A 16,373-nucleotide genomic window follows, 5' to 3' on the forward strand; every position below is an offset into this window, starting at 1 on the left:
GTATCTAATTGCTTGCTTTCTCAATCTGAAATCCTATAGCTGCATGGTTGTGAATGAAGTACAATAATAACAGTACAATAATATCAGTACAAGTGTCCAGTGAACCTATAAGAAGACACCACCTGTGTCTTAAGCTCAGCTTTTAGTTAGAACACATGGATAAAGCTGTCATGTTTTCCTTGTCAGCTAAAGCTATGGAGCTCTTTTAAATTTAGAGGAACTCAACTTGTGTTACCTGAAGGTCACAACAGTTAAATAGCAAAGACTACACTAGTCTATCAGTGCCTTGCATGTGTGACAAAAGGGACTGATGTCTATCAAGTCTGTCCAAACACAGGAAATGAAGATTACAGAATATCCCGGTAGCTGATCACAGCAGCAGTACAGGAAAGACGACAGAAATTCTCACCTCTAGAATGTATTCCAGCTCCACACCTCGTTTATGAGCCAGCTTTAATACAGATGAAGCTTGTGTCATTAGCTCTGAATGTGACTGAGTTTCCTTCAAGAGGGCAAAGCTACTCATCTTTCTAAAGAGCGTTTCTGTCATGATCATGTGCGACTCCAACCCCTGAAAATATTCCTGAGAAATTTGGGTGTGAGGGAGAGGGCAAAGAGAGAATAGAAAAGAGAAAGTGCAATTGTTACTCAACTCATTACCACTAAAACAACATTTTAAGACAATACCAGTACAATCAGGTAACTGTAGACAGAATTAGGTAAACTTCTCACTCCACCAACATTTCACAAAATCCAACACACAAAAAAAGGACAATGGCCTCTTTAAAGAAAGAAAGAGATCACCCTTTCCACACAAATGCTATCCCAACTCTCATTCCATAAACAAAAATAGCTTAAATCAGATATACATCAAGAAAAAATTCTGCCTAAAAAAAAAAGGGAGAAGTGCTGTTATATTTTTGGGTGCTATTATGAAATGAAAGTTTCTGTTGGAAAAAAATGGGAATGGTGATGATACTGCTATGTAGCATGACAGGACAAAATTAGGAACTTCTTATTAGAATAAGGAAGAAAATGTGATCCACCTGGGTTGACCTTCAACAGAGCTTTTGGAAGTTATTTAGTCAAAACAGTTCATTGATTCCAATTTAAAATAGAGTAAGCTTTGATATATCTTGATTTGATACTGGCCCACCATTCTAAAAAGCTCCTGAACCTTTAGGAACAGAAGGTTAGCAATTTGCTGTATAGAAGCTTATAGTCATAATTAGTCCCGAAATACGTCCCAGTTTCTTACCTTATGTTTGTCAAGTAGCGACTGAACCTCCTCCTTAGAAGCAACAATCATTTTCTGGTCACCAGCCGTCTTTTCTTGGCCTGTTTCTAAAAGGTCAGCCAGGTCCTGCAAAGCCCGTTCATACTGCCTCTTAAGAGCCAGATTCTGATTCAGGTCACTCCGTCTGGATCCAATGATCATCATCAGCTCATCATACATATCCTTGGGGACAAAGAGTAGCAATGGTGATTCTTATTGCACACCTTACACATGTCTTCCTATAAGCAACCTTACTATCCCTGTATTCCTCTGTGAATACTAGCAGAATAACACCTACTCCCAGCTCAAAAAGACTGTGCAGATATACTGACTTAAATGATAAACTAACAACCCACCCCCTAAAAAGAGAAAAAATAAGCAAGACCTGCAAGTCTTCCAAGTGCATGCATTTGGGACAAAGTTAGCAGAATCCCAAAGACTTGTTTTAAGTAGCAAGGGAGTAGGGTGATTGGGCCTAAGTCATCAAAATCCAGACTACTGTGTGGCTCCTGCACACTGCAGATGCTGTTTACATTTTGCTTCTTATAATGCACGGGGTTGGGTGTACTCCATCATGGCTAGAAACTATAGGCATCTCAAAGTCAGATTTGTCTCCCTCTCCTGCCCCAGCAGCTTACTGGTAGCAAGCAACACACATGCAACCAAACTAGGCCAAAAATAGCAATATACTTTATGTAGAACAGTAAAGTGCAGAAAAAGTGCAGTGTGTATTTCAGTGTGCCCGTACTGCCAAATTACAAAATGATCCAAAAGGAAGAATCTTATCAGTTTCCACATGCTCTTACTCATCCTGTATACCATAAAAGTGAGAACAACCTACAGATGCTTTTCTTCACCTGAACAGGACTATTTTCTTGTTTTGGTTTTGAGAATTGTATTCTCAGAACATACATCTGACTGTGAGGGCAAAGCTGCACTTTTGATCAAGACAAGACATCCAGAAATTAATAAACCAAAATATCTCTACAACTATCCAGTGCTACAGCAAAGTCCCAACCTCAGACTGCAGCTGGCTCTCCTAGATTTAAAGAAACAATTGTGAGAAGCACAGCAGTCAAAAAAGCACTAAAAACTGAAATCAAGGGGAGGGGGATATGCACACCTAACCTGACCACAAAAGAAAAGCAGACAGCTCTAAGACCAAAAGAATAAAGAACTGAGCAAAAGACATATTTGCACAAACTCTGCCACTCATTTTTAATTGAGATCACTCTTTGTTGATTTAAGAAGTTTATGGATCGGTTTCAGCTGTTTTCTTTGTTTTCAGTTTATTATTGTGTCATAAAGGGTAACATTCAGTCGTTTACTTGGATTACTATCCATTATTAATTCTTCAGGTAGGCAGCGATGAAGCTGCAACAAATAGTCTGAGGGCTACCAGGAGAGACTTCAGGGCCTTGGGACAAGTGGTTAAGGGATTGGGAGCACAAGCAGTGTTCTCCTCTATCCTTCCAGTTGCAGGGGATGACGAGGGAAGAAACAGGATGGGATACACCAGTCTCAAAGGGGGAAAAGGATCTTTGCACAGGGGTTAGCAGGGCTCATTGAAACAGTTTTAAACTACATTTGAAGGATGAAAGGGATAAAAACAGGACTCACTAGAGATAAGTCTAGGGGTGGCATGCCAGTGTTTGAGGGACTGTATGCTAGTGAGGTCCTTTGGTCTGCCGTTTCAGTGGAGGTAGGAGATGGAGATCCACGCATCAGCAAAGATGCAAGGGTTATGGATGTGTTAGGAACCATGGAAGTGCCTAAGAATGGTCACATAGGAATTAGGGTTTCTCCCCCCAGAAAGGTGGTGGGATCAATAGCCTGAACGAAGTGCATCAACACCAATGCACACAGCATGGGCAACAAACAGAAGGAGCTGCAAGCCATTGTGCAGTAGGAAAACTATGCCATAGTTGCCATTGCAGAAACATGGTGGGATGACTTGCACAACTGGATTGCTACAAAGGAGCACTATAAACTCTTCAAAAGGGATAGGCAAGGAAGGAGAGGCGATGGGGTAGCCCTGTATGATAGGGAGTGCTTTGATTTTCTGTTTAATTTCTCTATCAATGATCTGGATGAGGGGATCAAGTGCACCATCAATAAGTTTGCAGATGACACCAAGTTGGGCAGGAGTGTTGATCTGCTTAAGGGAAGGAAGGCTCTACAGAGGGATCTGGACAGGCTGGATCAACGTGATAGAACAAGACAAAATGGCCTCAAGTTGCACCAGGGGAGATTTAGACTGGAGATTATGAAAAAGTTCTTCCCCGAAAGGGTTGTCAAATGTTGGAACAGGCTGCCCAGGGAAGCGGTTGAGTCACCATCCCTAGAGGTATTTAAAAGTCGTGTAGATGTGCTGCTTAGAGACATGGTTTAGTGGTGGACTTCGCAGTGCTAGGTTAAAAGTTAGACTTGATGATCTTAAAGGTTTTTTCCAGCCTAAATGATTCTATGATTCTATGCAGGAACATTAAAAGTGTTCTTGTAAAAGCAGAACATTTCCAGTTTCAGGTCACACTTAGCTATCTTTCCCCCTTTACCCTTCTTTTTTTTAATGACAGATGTGAGAGAGAACTGAACACCAGACCATGAAACACTGGTGAGAACGGGACTCAACCTTTGGCAGACATTTCCATTTACATGCATAACTTTATCCGTTTGAACAGCGTCTCAACAGGAGCTGAAAGAAAACATGTTTTTGTGTGTTTTTATGATTAACACTACTAACAACAAAGATGTTAGAAAATCTAAAAATGCAAAAGTAGAAATACCAGGTGAATCAGGGAGAAAATAATCTTTTATACACACTGAAAAGCTTTCAAATATGCTTTCCTGAACTGCCTTATGAACAATAAAAAGGACCATATTAATACCTTTGATATTACCAGATGGAAAATGGATCTTAAGAACTATACCTGGATCTTAGACAGCTCTTGCACAGAAGGTTGGTCAATTTGTAGCTTGTCTACACGCTTCTTTAATTCATTGATTCCAGCATCTAGTTCCTTCAAACCTTCTTCTGCCTGCAGAATGACCTGTATTGGAAAACCACATCCTATAGTTTTAAGATTTAGTAACAGCACTGTAGGTGCCATATGGTAATATTCTTTTATTTCAAATAGTGCCCAGTATGTGCATAACTAGGTCACCTGGGGAGATAAGAAAGACACCTTGTGTTTGTTATTTTTAAATTTATAAACATATGTAGTACACTCTTGGAAGTGCTCATTTTCACGTAATTTATGTGAACACATAAATTCCCCCATTTACAGCAGCTGTTCTCTAGAATCCACTTATACCTTCCCTCCTCCCCGCCTGAGTAATGGACATTTGGTAATACCTGCATTTGTTCTGTTTCTGGTCTCTCAAATGCCTCTGCTAGTTTCTGTAGAACTAAATATTTGTTATCAGCCACCGATGTAAACAGGAGCTTCAGGTCATTCTACAGGAGACAAAAACAACCACAAATTATAGACAAGCACAGCACAAACCAACTGAAAAATATCTTACATACCATAAAGTTTAAAGCATTACAATGCTACAATGTCAGCACTAAGTCATAAAAAGTATTCAGCACTGGAAGTGCCATAATTATCCAATGCAAAACATGCACCTTTACCAAAAATCCGTAACCGGGTATATATGAGCAAAAACCTAAACCAGCTCATATACAAAACATAACCTGTGAACACACTTCTGCTTTTGCCTTTGGATTACTTAGCTTCATTTAAGAAAAATGCAGTATTCCTGTATAGTTTATCCAATCACATATGCCTGTAAACGAGTTAGGTTTTACTTTTAAAGGCAAGCTTTTTTTATTACAAACTTGAGCAAATATAACAAAAAAGTAGATATCACCTCAACACATTACAGGGCTAACTACACATTACAACTTTTGGAGTACCTCATCACAGACTAGACACAATTTTGCCAAGCTACAATCAATTTTTTCTTTCATGTATATTCATCCCAACAGATTTTTAGCATTAAATAGGAGGGTGTTTCTGATTTGTTTTTTGCATGCAGTAATTCTTTTAAATATTAAATATCTCCGGTATAACAATAAGGCACATGATTCTAACCAGCTTGTCTTCTTCCTTCAGCAAAGGAAGGCCTTTTATTGATAAATTGCTGAAATTATTTTTTTCCTATCTACTGCTGAAGAAAGGTTATGGAATTTGGAAAGAAATCCTGCAGTAACCACCTGTGAAATGGTAATACTAATCTAAAGACACCAGCAACCTATTTTCCACTTTTTTTTTGCTGGAATTTATGTTTTTTTTCATTAAAACTAAACCATACTGGAGGTTTTATATGATAAGAATAGGAAAGAAGGTAGAGACCAAGTAAGATCTGAAAGCATTTCTGAACTCCGTTTGAAAAGATTTCTAAAAGCAAATGTTTCTCCACTTCTCTTCATTTTTTTCTGATTTGCTCAATACAGATATCTTGAGATACAAGCTCTGATAGAATAATGGATAGCTTAAAGGCGATCAGAAAGGTGGGAATCAGTATTATGCTTTCTATTTTATCACAGCTAATAAAAGCAGTGTACCCTATCATTTATGAAATTACAAAACGTGCAGAGTGGAAGTCTAAAGTTGCTTTTTCTCCTTTGAGACCAGTAGCCACCAACTTCCATTTATTGCAATACCAGTAGGGTGAGAAAGTGTGGGATGAAGGATCACTTCTACAATAACTGCACGAGTTGCGGGATGCTTCGAGCAGAGAGTTTAAATTTTGGATCATGATTTGGGTGCCAAGTATTGCATAGCCTAAGAAGTTGTTTGATATTCAGTAAAAACTTGTTCTCTTGATTTGGTACCAAAAATTCTCATTGTTTTGAGAATCACATCCTTTGTATCCCCATTTGACATGTACCCTTGTTAATTCCTTCAGATGGGCATCATACCTTGAAAGTCACTAGTTGCTGGAGCCGTCCTTTCATCTGATGGCATCTCTCGTTTACTACTGACTCCAGCAAGGTCAGTCTTCTCAGGAGACAATCCAAAGTGTCTTCTATAATATCCCTATTATCACCATTCTCAGGAAATATCTGAGCAAATAGATTCTTGTTCTTATCCATTTCTTCTGTTATCTCTTTGATTTCTTTGGCAAGAGACTGATTTCGTAGAAAACAAAACAAAGGGAGAATTAGACATTCTCGAAAGCAGGCAAACATATTGCCATAACCACTGCCACTTCTGCAGTGATGCAGTGACTTTTTTACATTGTTATTATATACACACTAGACAAAGTTATAAAGCTATAGTATTTCTGATAATAAAAAAACCCAGACTGCTCTGAGGAAAAGAAGTGCTGAAACAAAATAAACCCGCCCAAATAAGGGCTTTGTGAAACAGAAATCTATGTAGCTGCTGAAAAAGTCTTTTTCCCTCCCTCCCTCTCCCTCTCTTCCTCTCCATTTCTTGTTGATGCATTTGTACTGTTTCCATATCCCAGAGCATTCCTCCCTCTTTTCACTTTGTTTCAATTTCAACACTGTGATGTTTGCTAATACTTAGCAAAGAAGTAAAACAGAGGAAAGACTCTATGTTTAATTCTCTTCTGAACAGGCAAAATTCAGGTCAGGTGCTGATTTCTGCAATATTTTTGTATTGGGTTTGCATGGCAAGGTTTTGGTAGTTGGAGGGCTACAGGGGTGGCTTTTGTGAGAAGCTGCTAGAAGCTTACCCTGTGCCCCACAGAGCCAATGCCAGGTGGCTTCAAGATGGACCCGCTGCTGGCCAAGGCTGAGCCCATCAGCAACAGTGGGGTTAACATATTTGAGAATTGGGGAAAAAGCCCTGCACGCCACCAGCACCAGTCAGAACAGAGGAGTGAGAATATGTGAGAGAAACAGCCCTGCAGACACCAGGGTCAGTGAAGAAGGAGGGGGGAGGAGGTGCTCCAGGCACTATAGCAGAGACTCCCCTGCAGCCCGTGATGACGACCACGGTGAGGCAGGCTGAGCCCCTGTGGTCCATGGAGGTTAATGGTGGAGCAGATATCCACCTACAATCTGTGGAGGACCCCATGCTGCAGCAGGGGATACCCAAAGGAGGCTGTGACCCCATGGGAAGCCCATGCTGGAGCAGGCTCATGGCAGGACCTGTGGCCCTGTGAAGAGAGGAGCCCACACTGGAGCAGGTTTGCTGGCAGGACTTGTGACCCCAAGGGAAGGGCCCACGCTGGAGCAGTCTGTTCCTGAAGGACTGCACCCTGTGGAAGGGACCCATGCTGGAACAGTTTGTAAAGAACTGCAGCCCGTGGGAAGGACTCTCACTGGAGAAATTGATGAAGAACTGTCTCCCATGGGAGGAAACCCACACTGGAGCAGGGGAAGAGTGTGAGGAGTCTTCCCCCTGAGGAGGAAGGAGCAGCAGAGAAAATGTGTGATGAACTGACTGCAGTGCCCATTCCCCATCCCCCTGCACTGCCGGAGGGGAGGAAGAAGAGAATTCAGGAGTACAGTTGAGCCTGGGAGGAAGGGAGGAGTGGGGGGAAGGTGTTTTAAGATTTAGTTTTTATTTCTCATTACCCTACTCTGATTTCGGTTGGTAATAAAATTAAATGGATTTCCCCAAGTTGAGTCTGTTTTGCCCATGACAGTAATGGGTGAGTGACCTCTCCCTGTCCTTATCTTGACCCATGAGCTTTCTCTCCTCTCTCCAGCTTAGGAGGGGAGTGATAGAGCAACTTCGGTGGGCAGCTGGCATCCAGCCAGGGTCAGGCCACCACCATTCTCTACACAGTGTATAAAGCTACTTCTAAACAATAGCAGAATACTGCAATTACATAGAGACTATGATAACAACATGTCACTTACCTAGGATTCCAGTATTTTCTTTCTAAACACTACATAAAATGCACCCTTACTGGCAATTTAAAGAATGTCCTGTTCGTGGATTCCTCACCTCTTGCTTGCAGAGGTATGTTTCTGTTTCTTCCTCTGGCAACAGAGCTGTAGCAACAAAGACCTGTTCTTCCACACCATCTAGCCACAAGGAGGTTGCTGCAACACCACCATACAGCTTCTGTTCAAGATGCAGGCTCTCCTCCACCTGTCCAGCCTGGGCAAAGGAACCAGACAAGTCAAGAGTAGAAGTACAAGACACTTTCCAACACCTAACATTGGAGAAAAGTCTGGATTTCCAGGTGGGAGCTAGAGGAGTTTTCATTGTAAATGTGGCTCTGCCAGAAGATAGATGTAAAGGCAATTGAAACGTTACCTCAGATGACACATCTTCAAAAGCCTGATTCAATTCAACCAATACTGGTGATACTGAGGATTTATCCTCATCCTGTCCTTCCTCCTTATACAAAGCCATTCCAGATAGCAGTCTGTTTGGTCTGCTACAAAGCTGCCGAGAGAGAAGTACTAATTACAGTGCTGCTACCACACATATAGGGCACAAAATTCAGCTATACGGATTCTACTGCTGACTAAGGATATCACCAAATAACGCTCATGGCCCTTCCATGACTGTTCTGTCGTGAATATCTTGAACAAAAGATTGTTCAACAGGAGGTTCACTAGAAGTGCAGAATAAATACTTGTGGCCAGAATTAGCAACAACTTGTTTTTACCGAATAAATAATTTATTACTGTGAAATGAATATTATATATTTAGAACATTGGAAGCTGATTTTAATGTAGTTTTATATAAAGAATAGTGAGCCTGGGTCTATTAAAAATAAAATGGAGGATGTATGTTAATACAGATCTTGGACTGTTCACAATTAAGTTGATTAATCCCTACTTCTTTCAGTAAAAATTCTGTGGCTAATATCACTTGCTACTTTGTCATACACTCACAGAGACCAAGAAATGAATATAACCAATAAATTCAAACTGAAAATACCAGTTTTTCCTCTAAGTTGTTGCTAAAGTACTGGTCAATTTCAGAGGGACGATTTGTTACAGAATTATCCTGGGTTAGATAAGTACATCAAAATTTTGTCTGAGCCCTTTCTTTCTGCCTAGTTTATTCACCTGAACAGTAGTGCAATTCAAATAACTTTGAACAACAGCAGTGCTAGTGCCAGTATTTTATAGTTTTTAAAGATGTCACAAAAATGAATTGTTCAATATTCTTTGCATTAACTACATCACCTTAATGCAGCTGCTAAGTACATACTGTACCTTGTGTTATGACAACTACTTTCATAAAGAAAATGCAAGAGAAATTAAAAATAGCTACCAGCTGTTCTTGTTCCAAAGCTTTCTGAAGCAGTCTCTGCTTGGTATTGAATTCCTGGTTCAGGCTTTCCCATTTCATCTTCATCTGTTCTTCAGTTGATGGCTTCTCACCTTCCAAGCCTAATTCCTCAGAAAGCTTATCAGGCTTCTCACTGAATGGCAAGATGCATAAATGTTTAACAGATACAAAAGTCATAACAGTGTAAGGTGTTTATTCCCTCTTTCAATTAGGGAATTTTATATTTAAATTGCTACTTTTTAAAGCTTTTACTTGTTTCTTTTTTTTTTTTTTGTTTTGGTGTGGGTTTTTTTTCAGATAATAAGACAAAGGTTGGTTTGTAACTACAAGTTCTTTACTGATGGGATAAAATGTACTTTTCAGGAAACTGTTTAGACTTGCAAGTAACTATGCTAAGAAAGAACCCCCAAAACAGACTGAATATATACTACATTGAAACATAACTTTTAAACAATCTTTATTTCAAAGCATGAAATAAAAAAAAAATTTATCTGACTCCTTCCTCACCTCCCCTCTCAAAATGACAGACATACCCTGACATTTTTAATGCAGGACAAGCATAACAGTTTAGCTTTGGGAAACAGTGAATGAAATTCAGCATTTTCTGTTTGATTTTTTTTGTTTGTTTGTTTCTGTAGCATAACATGTTGTGACAGAAGGAAGCCTCAAAAAGGTGATAAGCACTTTCTGGCATTATAATAAAAACCCACATTGAATTAACACAAATTCTGAGGAAAAGAACTTACTGAGTACAGCTTACATTCCCTATGCACATGTCTTGGTTCTTCTGCCTCATGAACCCCCTTCGTGTTCTAGACTTCGTCATGCTGTAGGAGCTCATTACTACTGAGATACATTAACAAAGTATTTTAACTGAAGGACTGACTGTTCCTTGGTTCTCAAGCTGATATTGTTCACCCTGGTTTCTCTTCCCCAGACCTGGTCCTTCCTGCTCACTCAAGGCCTGCATCAGCAACAGGTAGTTCTGCCTTTGCTAGGGCAGAAGACTCTCCCAGCCAGAGTCGAGGCTTTTACAGATATCTACTTCCCCCAAATGGGCAAGTGTGCAAGAAAATATAGACCAGAGATGAAATTCGAAATACACAAGGCTTCAAAATCTAAAATATTCACTAACTGCAGGAAAAATAAAATTAAACAATGAGTATTTTGTTTGGGAAGATCTGGTTACAGTGGCACACTACAACGTTTTAGAGTTCACACATCAATGCTGGACCATAAAGCTATAGTAATGGATCCACTGCTTGTCTAATGAATTGTACTTGTTTGTAACTTTAGTGTGATGTTTGATAATAAGGATAAAAGGAATTTTTAAATGCTAAAGATGATCTATTAGCACAAAATAGTTTGTGTAACTATATTATCAGACTCCTGAATTACAAACAAGGACTTCAGTCCTAGGTGCTGTACAACATTGATAAAACAAAAATTAGTGGATTATATGCAGAAGAGGGGTGTAAACTTAAGGATGACAAAACACAGAGTCATAGAAATGTACTTTGCAGAAGACCACATGAAAGCACACCTTATACTTAGGCCTTCTGGAGCACCTTGCTGTGTTAGGATTTCTTCTCCACGGCATGCTACTGACCGAAGCAGATTCTTCTGCTCTTCTAGCTCTTGTTCCAGCTCCTAGCATAGCAAGTTACAAAAACCAAAACAAACCTCAAAACACACTATATTTGCCTTGGAAGGTCATATCTACATCGCATAACTGTCATGCAAAGACAGCTGAGCTATTTCTGATAAGGATTGCTTGAATACCAAAAGCAGTGCAAAATCTCCACCCAGGGACACAGAAATATTGGGTACGTAAACTAGATTGTCGAACTAATTGAGTAATGCATTGCAGTTTCTGGAACCTAACCTAGTGAGGATTACTGTGCATCGTGCAACACTGTATCTTGCAATGTGTGTATCTTTGCCTCTATAAACACAGTGTTGATTACTATTTTGAACAAATACTGTCATCTCCTTACAGTAACTTTAAGGGTTGATCTAATTTAATTTTACTAATGGACAATAGAAGTATAGAGTGAATAATGAGTAGACCGTGGTCACCCAGGAAGTCTAGTCTGCCTGGCTATTACAGATATAAAATAATGACCTCAGATGCATCATTACAAGAGCACTAAGAACAGTGTAAAAATGAATATTTCAGAGGAAATATTAACAAGAATGGCTCAGCTATAGTTTTAAGCACAATCTAAATATGGAAGAAAAGGAAATGCAAAACACCGACCTTCTGTTGCTGCAGGGTGCTCTGCTGCTGCTTGGAGCGAGTGGTTCTTGCTTGTGCCAGCCATTCTTGGACACTGGGGCTTTGTGAGGAAACAAAGTCCAGATCACTCTCCTCCTTTTCTTGTAATGATCCCTGCTTTAAGAGAAAGAAATAAAGATTTTACAAAATCTCTCATATTGCAAGAGAGCTGGCAGGTCCAGCTCGTCAACTGAAAACCACATGTACTGTCACCTCCCAACTCTCAGGCTGCTGTCTCACATAAATTCTGAAGTGAGCAATGGACTTTAGATTTCTGACTTGCTGGTCATTGGTTACGAGCAAGAAAGCATCTGTAAAAATGTAAAAAAAAACATGCACCACTTCACTTTGCAGAATCAGACACCAGAGAGCATACATGGACTGGTATGTTTCTGAAGACTGTTCTGCTTCTTGTAAAATACCAGCATTAGTCTGTAATGGAGGGTGCAGCTCTAACTGGCAATGCAGGGAATGAATGGATTGTTTCTGCCAGGGTTTTAGTCTAATTAAACCAATTTTTTGTCTAACTAGAAATGAGAGAATACTAGTTGTCATTCTGGTCAAGAGTTTTTTATCAGTAAGTACGTAACTTTACCTGTGGTTGGCAGAATGACAGTCACTTGACAGCAGATTATATGATATGAACAGTAAAGACAGTAAGAGAGACCAAACCACAGAATGTTATGAGAGAGCAGCAAAAGCAACAGTCCCTTCACTTCATGCTTCTATCAGTATGTTTTTCCAACATGAGTGATTAAACAGGCCTTCTGTGTAAGGAAAGTAAAACAGAGCAAATGCCTTAATAGTTCCAAAAACTGATTATCAACTTTTTGACTTCTGAAATCCACGTTGGCTGTAAATTCAAATTATTTTAGCAACCAACCTATTCAGATGCAGGGATTTTAACACACTAGGTCTAATGTTAAAGACAGACTTCTTGTAGGTCTGCCTACCTAGATCTACATTCCTCTCTGGATTTATTTAATGTTACTTGCATGCCCACGATAACTGTAGAGTTTGTGCTTTTTTTTTTTTTTTAAAGCAAAAACTAAAGCTGGGGCTTAATTCCCCTTCCATTTTGTTTATATACCTCACTATTGCAGGATTCATATTTTGCCCATTATTCAGCTCTTACTGTACACAGAGTATAGAACACCAAATGGTTCAGACTTTACAGCAGGCTCTCCAAAATGAGAACATGTTCCACGTTCCAGAGAGCCTTTGTCTCAGATCAGGCAGGGACCAGCAGGATAGAAGGTGGCTGAGGAAACTGCTCTTGCCTCACCTGGTGCTCCTTATACTAACAGCTGGGAATAACCTCTGCCACCAGCGTCCCTGGCATCAGGCACTGAAACATCAGAGTTTTGCTAAATAGTAGAAGTGTAAGATTTCAATTTTGGGGGATAATGAAAGGACCGATTAGTGTTAGACGATACAAACTGTAAGAGGAGCAAAATGAGCAAGCAGGTATCTAGAGCTGGAAATAACCATTAGCCCTTGCTCTATCAAATAGTTTTGTTTTACTAAGGATTCAGTTTGCAGGTAAACTGTGATACTTTGTAGCAACAAGTTTCTAGAAAAGCTGGAATGTGAACAACATCATAGGATATCAGATTAGGCAAAGAAAATATAATGCGAGTGATGAATAGAGTCTGGAATTTTAATTTTTCTATTAAAATGAGAAAAAAGGCAAAATTACAAGAAAATTACACAAAAAAAATTTGCTTCATTTTACATGGTCTAGGGACAATAGATGTTCAAGTTGTAAATTCCTTTAAAGACTAGTTTTTAGTTCTTCATTGCATTTGGGCAGGCTGATTTTGGTTAGATTTTGAGTCTTCTCTTCTCTGGGAAGAGGGTTTAGAAGCTACAATTTTGGACTTATTTAAGACAAATAAATAGCAGTTCCACAGTTCCTGCAATCGCAGAGAGTGTAAAAGGGATTGTGGCATTTGTGGATGAACTGAGGTTTTGCAAATATGCTGTTGTGCATACTTTTTAGATCAAAACTATTTGTGAACCAGATTTTATCATTCTCAAATCATAGAATATAAGTTTGAAAAACACATTTGCATTTTCATTTGATTTCTGTCTGAAGGAACTGTATTACATTTCCTTTAAATTGCTGGGGAAATAAATGCTTGAACCTGTCATTCCTGTGGACTATCCATTCCAGCACAGAAATATTTGAAAAATCCCTGAAGAAAATGGTAATAAAATTGATCTCTCAAAGGAGTTCAGAATTGTACAAACTTGTATCAGGCGTATTTTCTCGTGGAACTGAAGTCGTCCCTCATACACACACACTTTGCAACAAAAAGTAAAGAAACTATCTGGCTTTTTACTGCAGAATCCATTCTACTTCTTTGTTTCATAAGGATTTTATTTTCTTTTTTAGTAGATAACAGTAATAAGGCAATGTTCTCCGTATCTTTCAAAGTGCTTGAAAAATACTACATTTGGAATCAATGTAGTCTGGAACTTGCCCAATCCAGCACGTTTGTGATCAGTTTCACTGCTTTATTTTATGAACAAAGCAGTTGGTCTCCAAATCACTTTTTCCATATCATTAGTGACACTAATTAATTAAAATCAGAAGGAAAACTGAAATTGCTACAAGGAGGTCACATAATCTCACAGTGGCTCCTAAAAAGCCTTGTGTCACAGGAATTACAGATATGTTGAAATATTGCTTTAAATAAAATATAGCTCAGTGTTTACAATGCTCTTGGTCTTGCAGCACAACCTGGAAGAGTCCTTCCTTTTCTGGGCACAGGCTGGTTTATGCCTCTGGGCAATTACAAGGTTATCAATACATCTAGAGACATGTATAAGACCGAGTTTCTTACATGCATGAGCAACAGTGCTGTTAGCATGTAATGTTTCTCATGGTTAATAATACTAGAGTTAGTGTATTTTTGGGAATCTGATGCTCTGAGCCTCAGTCCAAAAAAAAATACTTTATGCCTGACAGTTAGGAAAAAGACATTATAGAATTTCTCATTTGGAAAAAATTGCTCAATGAATATTTGAAGGTGTTATACTGCCTATACCTGTTTTCTTCCATGATCCATATAAGTGAATTCCAAAAAAGGTTTGCCATTTATAAAGCAACTTGTCTTGCACTCATGTAGCATCTTAACTCATTCATATTCTGCATCTGGAAATTATTTTGTTGTTATTTTTCATATTAGAAAGGCATCCAAATATGTTTTAAAAGTTTACTTAAACTAAATCACACCATTGTATTTTAAAATGCAGCACGTTTTAAAACGAAGCATCAAAGTCTGGAATGCTTTTTCATGTCACAAGTAATATACCAGAACATAGCAATTATATGCCTACATACTGTTGATACAACTTTTCATTGTCTAATCACAGGGTTTAATATGCAAGAATAACATTCAGGTTACTTCATCTTACAGATGATAGGAATAAATACCTGGGTTTTTTCTTTCCTTTTTTTTTTTGTGTTTGTTAGGGTTTTTTGTGAAGCTATGTTAAGTTTTGTAGTTATCCAGTTGCTCTTGACTAAAAATAGTTCTTAGCACATCAAGCGACTTTTCAAGCTAACCTCTCAGTAGACTTTAATCTGCATTACAAGCTAGAAATCTTTGAAGCTTATCATGTTTAATTTGCACAGCAAAGCCCAGAAAAGTAAAAGAAAAGGCGGGGGATGGAGTCACAGCAGGGCAAGCAAGTTCAAACCCAGTCAGTCACATTACATGGTTGGGTTTATTGTGTGTATTCTGTTCTCCACATGCTAGTTTAACCTAGAGGATGACCAAAACCAACTCTTGAATAGAATGAACTAGTGGTAATAAGCAGACCAACGATGCTAGGAATAGAAACCTAGGACAAGACTGAGGTTAAATGCATCTTTGTTTACATATTTTGTTTGGTGTAACGATGCCACTAAGTATTAGCCATATTTAAACATGTTTTATTATCTTGATGTTATCTGTTCATAGCCTTGTGCATGCTGTATGGAGGAAAGAGTGTATTTAGGATTGTTCTTTTGCTGGGGGAGGGATCCTGCCCCATAACACATGCAGTCTAAAGAGACTGGGAACAGGAATAGAGTATATCCAGACCAAGCTAAATGATTTATCTACTTTATTATTGTCCTTTCAGTAAGGACAGTATGGTTAGGAATGTTTCACCATGAAGTGGTGCTGTTAGCTTGAAAATGATAAGCTAAAGCTTGCTAGGCAGTTCTTTATTTTGGAGTTATATCCATTTACTAACTAAAGATAAATAGCTCAAACTAAATCAGTAAAATATTTTTACTCCTCTTCCTAGTTGCATAAAACTGCTATGAAATCCCCCAACTTCCTGCCCACTGAAAAGCCAGTTGAAAAGAGCCACTTACCCGAATGCTGATCTGTTTGTCGTAGAGCACTCTCTGCAGCTCCAGAAGGCTGCCCTTCAGCGTCCTGAGCTTCACAGCCAGCTGCTCTGCCTCGTCCTTGGTGTGAGCCTTCCCCTCCATAAGCAAGTTCTCGTTGTGCACAGATAACTCTGACAAGGCTACCACCTTCTGCTCTATTTCAACCAGCATGTTCTGCAGCAGCAAAAACAA

At 39.1% G+C, this 16,373-nt stretch overlaps 1 protein-coding gene across 3 annotated transcripts in view; it reads right to left on the reverse strand.

Moving 5' to 3' along the window:
- SYNE1 (spectrin repeat containing nuclear envelope protein 1) overlaps positions 1–16,373 on the reverse strand; it is a 310,687-nt gene that overhangs the window by 72,174 nt on the left and 222,140 nt on the right. For 2 of the 3 annotated variants that reach the window (XM_064447054.1, XM_064447053.1), the window contains 11 exons: positions 16,164–16,355; positions 11,774–11,908; positions 11,057–11,163; positions 9,496–9,646; positions 8,524–8,658; positions 8,209–8,364; positions 6,204–6,413; positions 4,632–4,733; positions 4,207–4,326; positions 1,259–1,459; positions 410–583 (listed from right to left, as the gene is read on the reverse strand). In XM_064447054.1, the coding sequence (XP_064303124.1) occupies positions 410–583; positions 1,259–1,459; positions 4,207–4,326; positions 4,632–4,733; positions 6,204–6,413; positions 8,209–8,364; positions 8,524–8,658; positions 9,496–9,646; positions 11,057–11,163; positions 11,774–11,908; positions 16,164–16,355 (1,683 nt within the window). The remainder of the gene's footprint in view (positions 1–409; positions 584–1,258; positions 1,460–4,206; positions 4,327–4,631; positions 4,734–6,203; positions 6,414–8,208; positions 8,365–8,523; positions 8,659–9,495; positions 9,647–11,056; positions 11,164–11,773; positions 11,909–16,163; positions 16,356–16,373) is intronic. The other variant, XM_064447052.1, reaches the window with a different exon arrangement.

The sequence above is a fragment of the Phalacrocorax carbo genome, chromosome 3 (assembly GCF_963921805.1).
Source record: "Phalacrocorax carbo chromosome 3, bPhaCar2.1, whole genome shotgun sequence".
In the NCBI taxonomy this organism is placed as follows: Eukaryota; Metazoa; Chordata; class Aves; order Suliformes; family Phalacrocoracidae; genus Phalacrocorax; species Phalacrocorax carbo.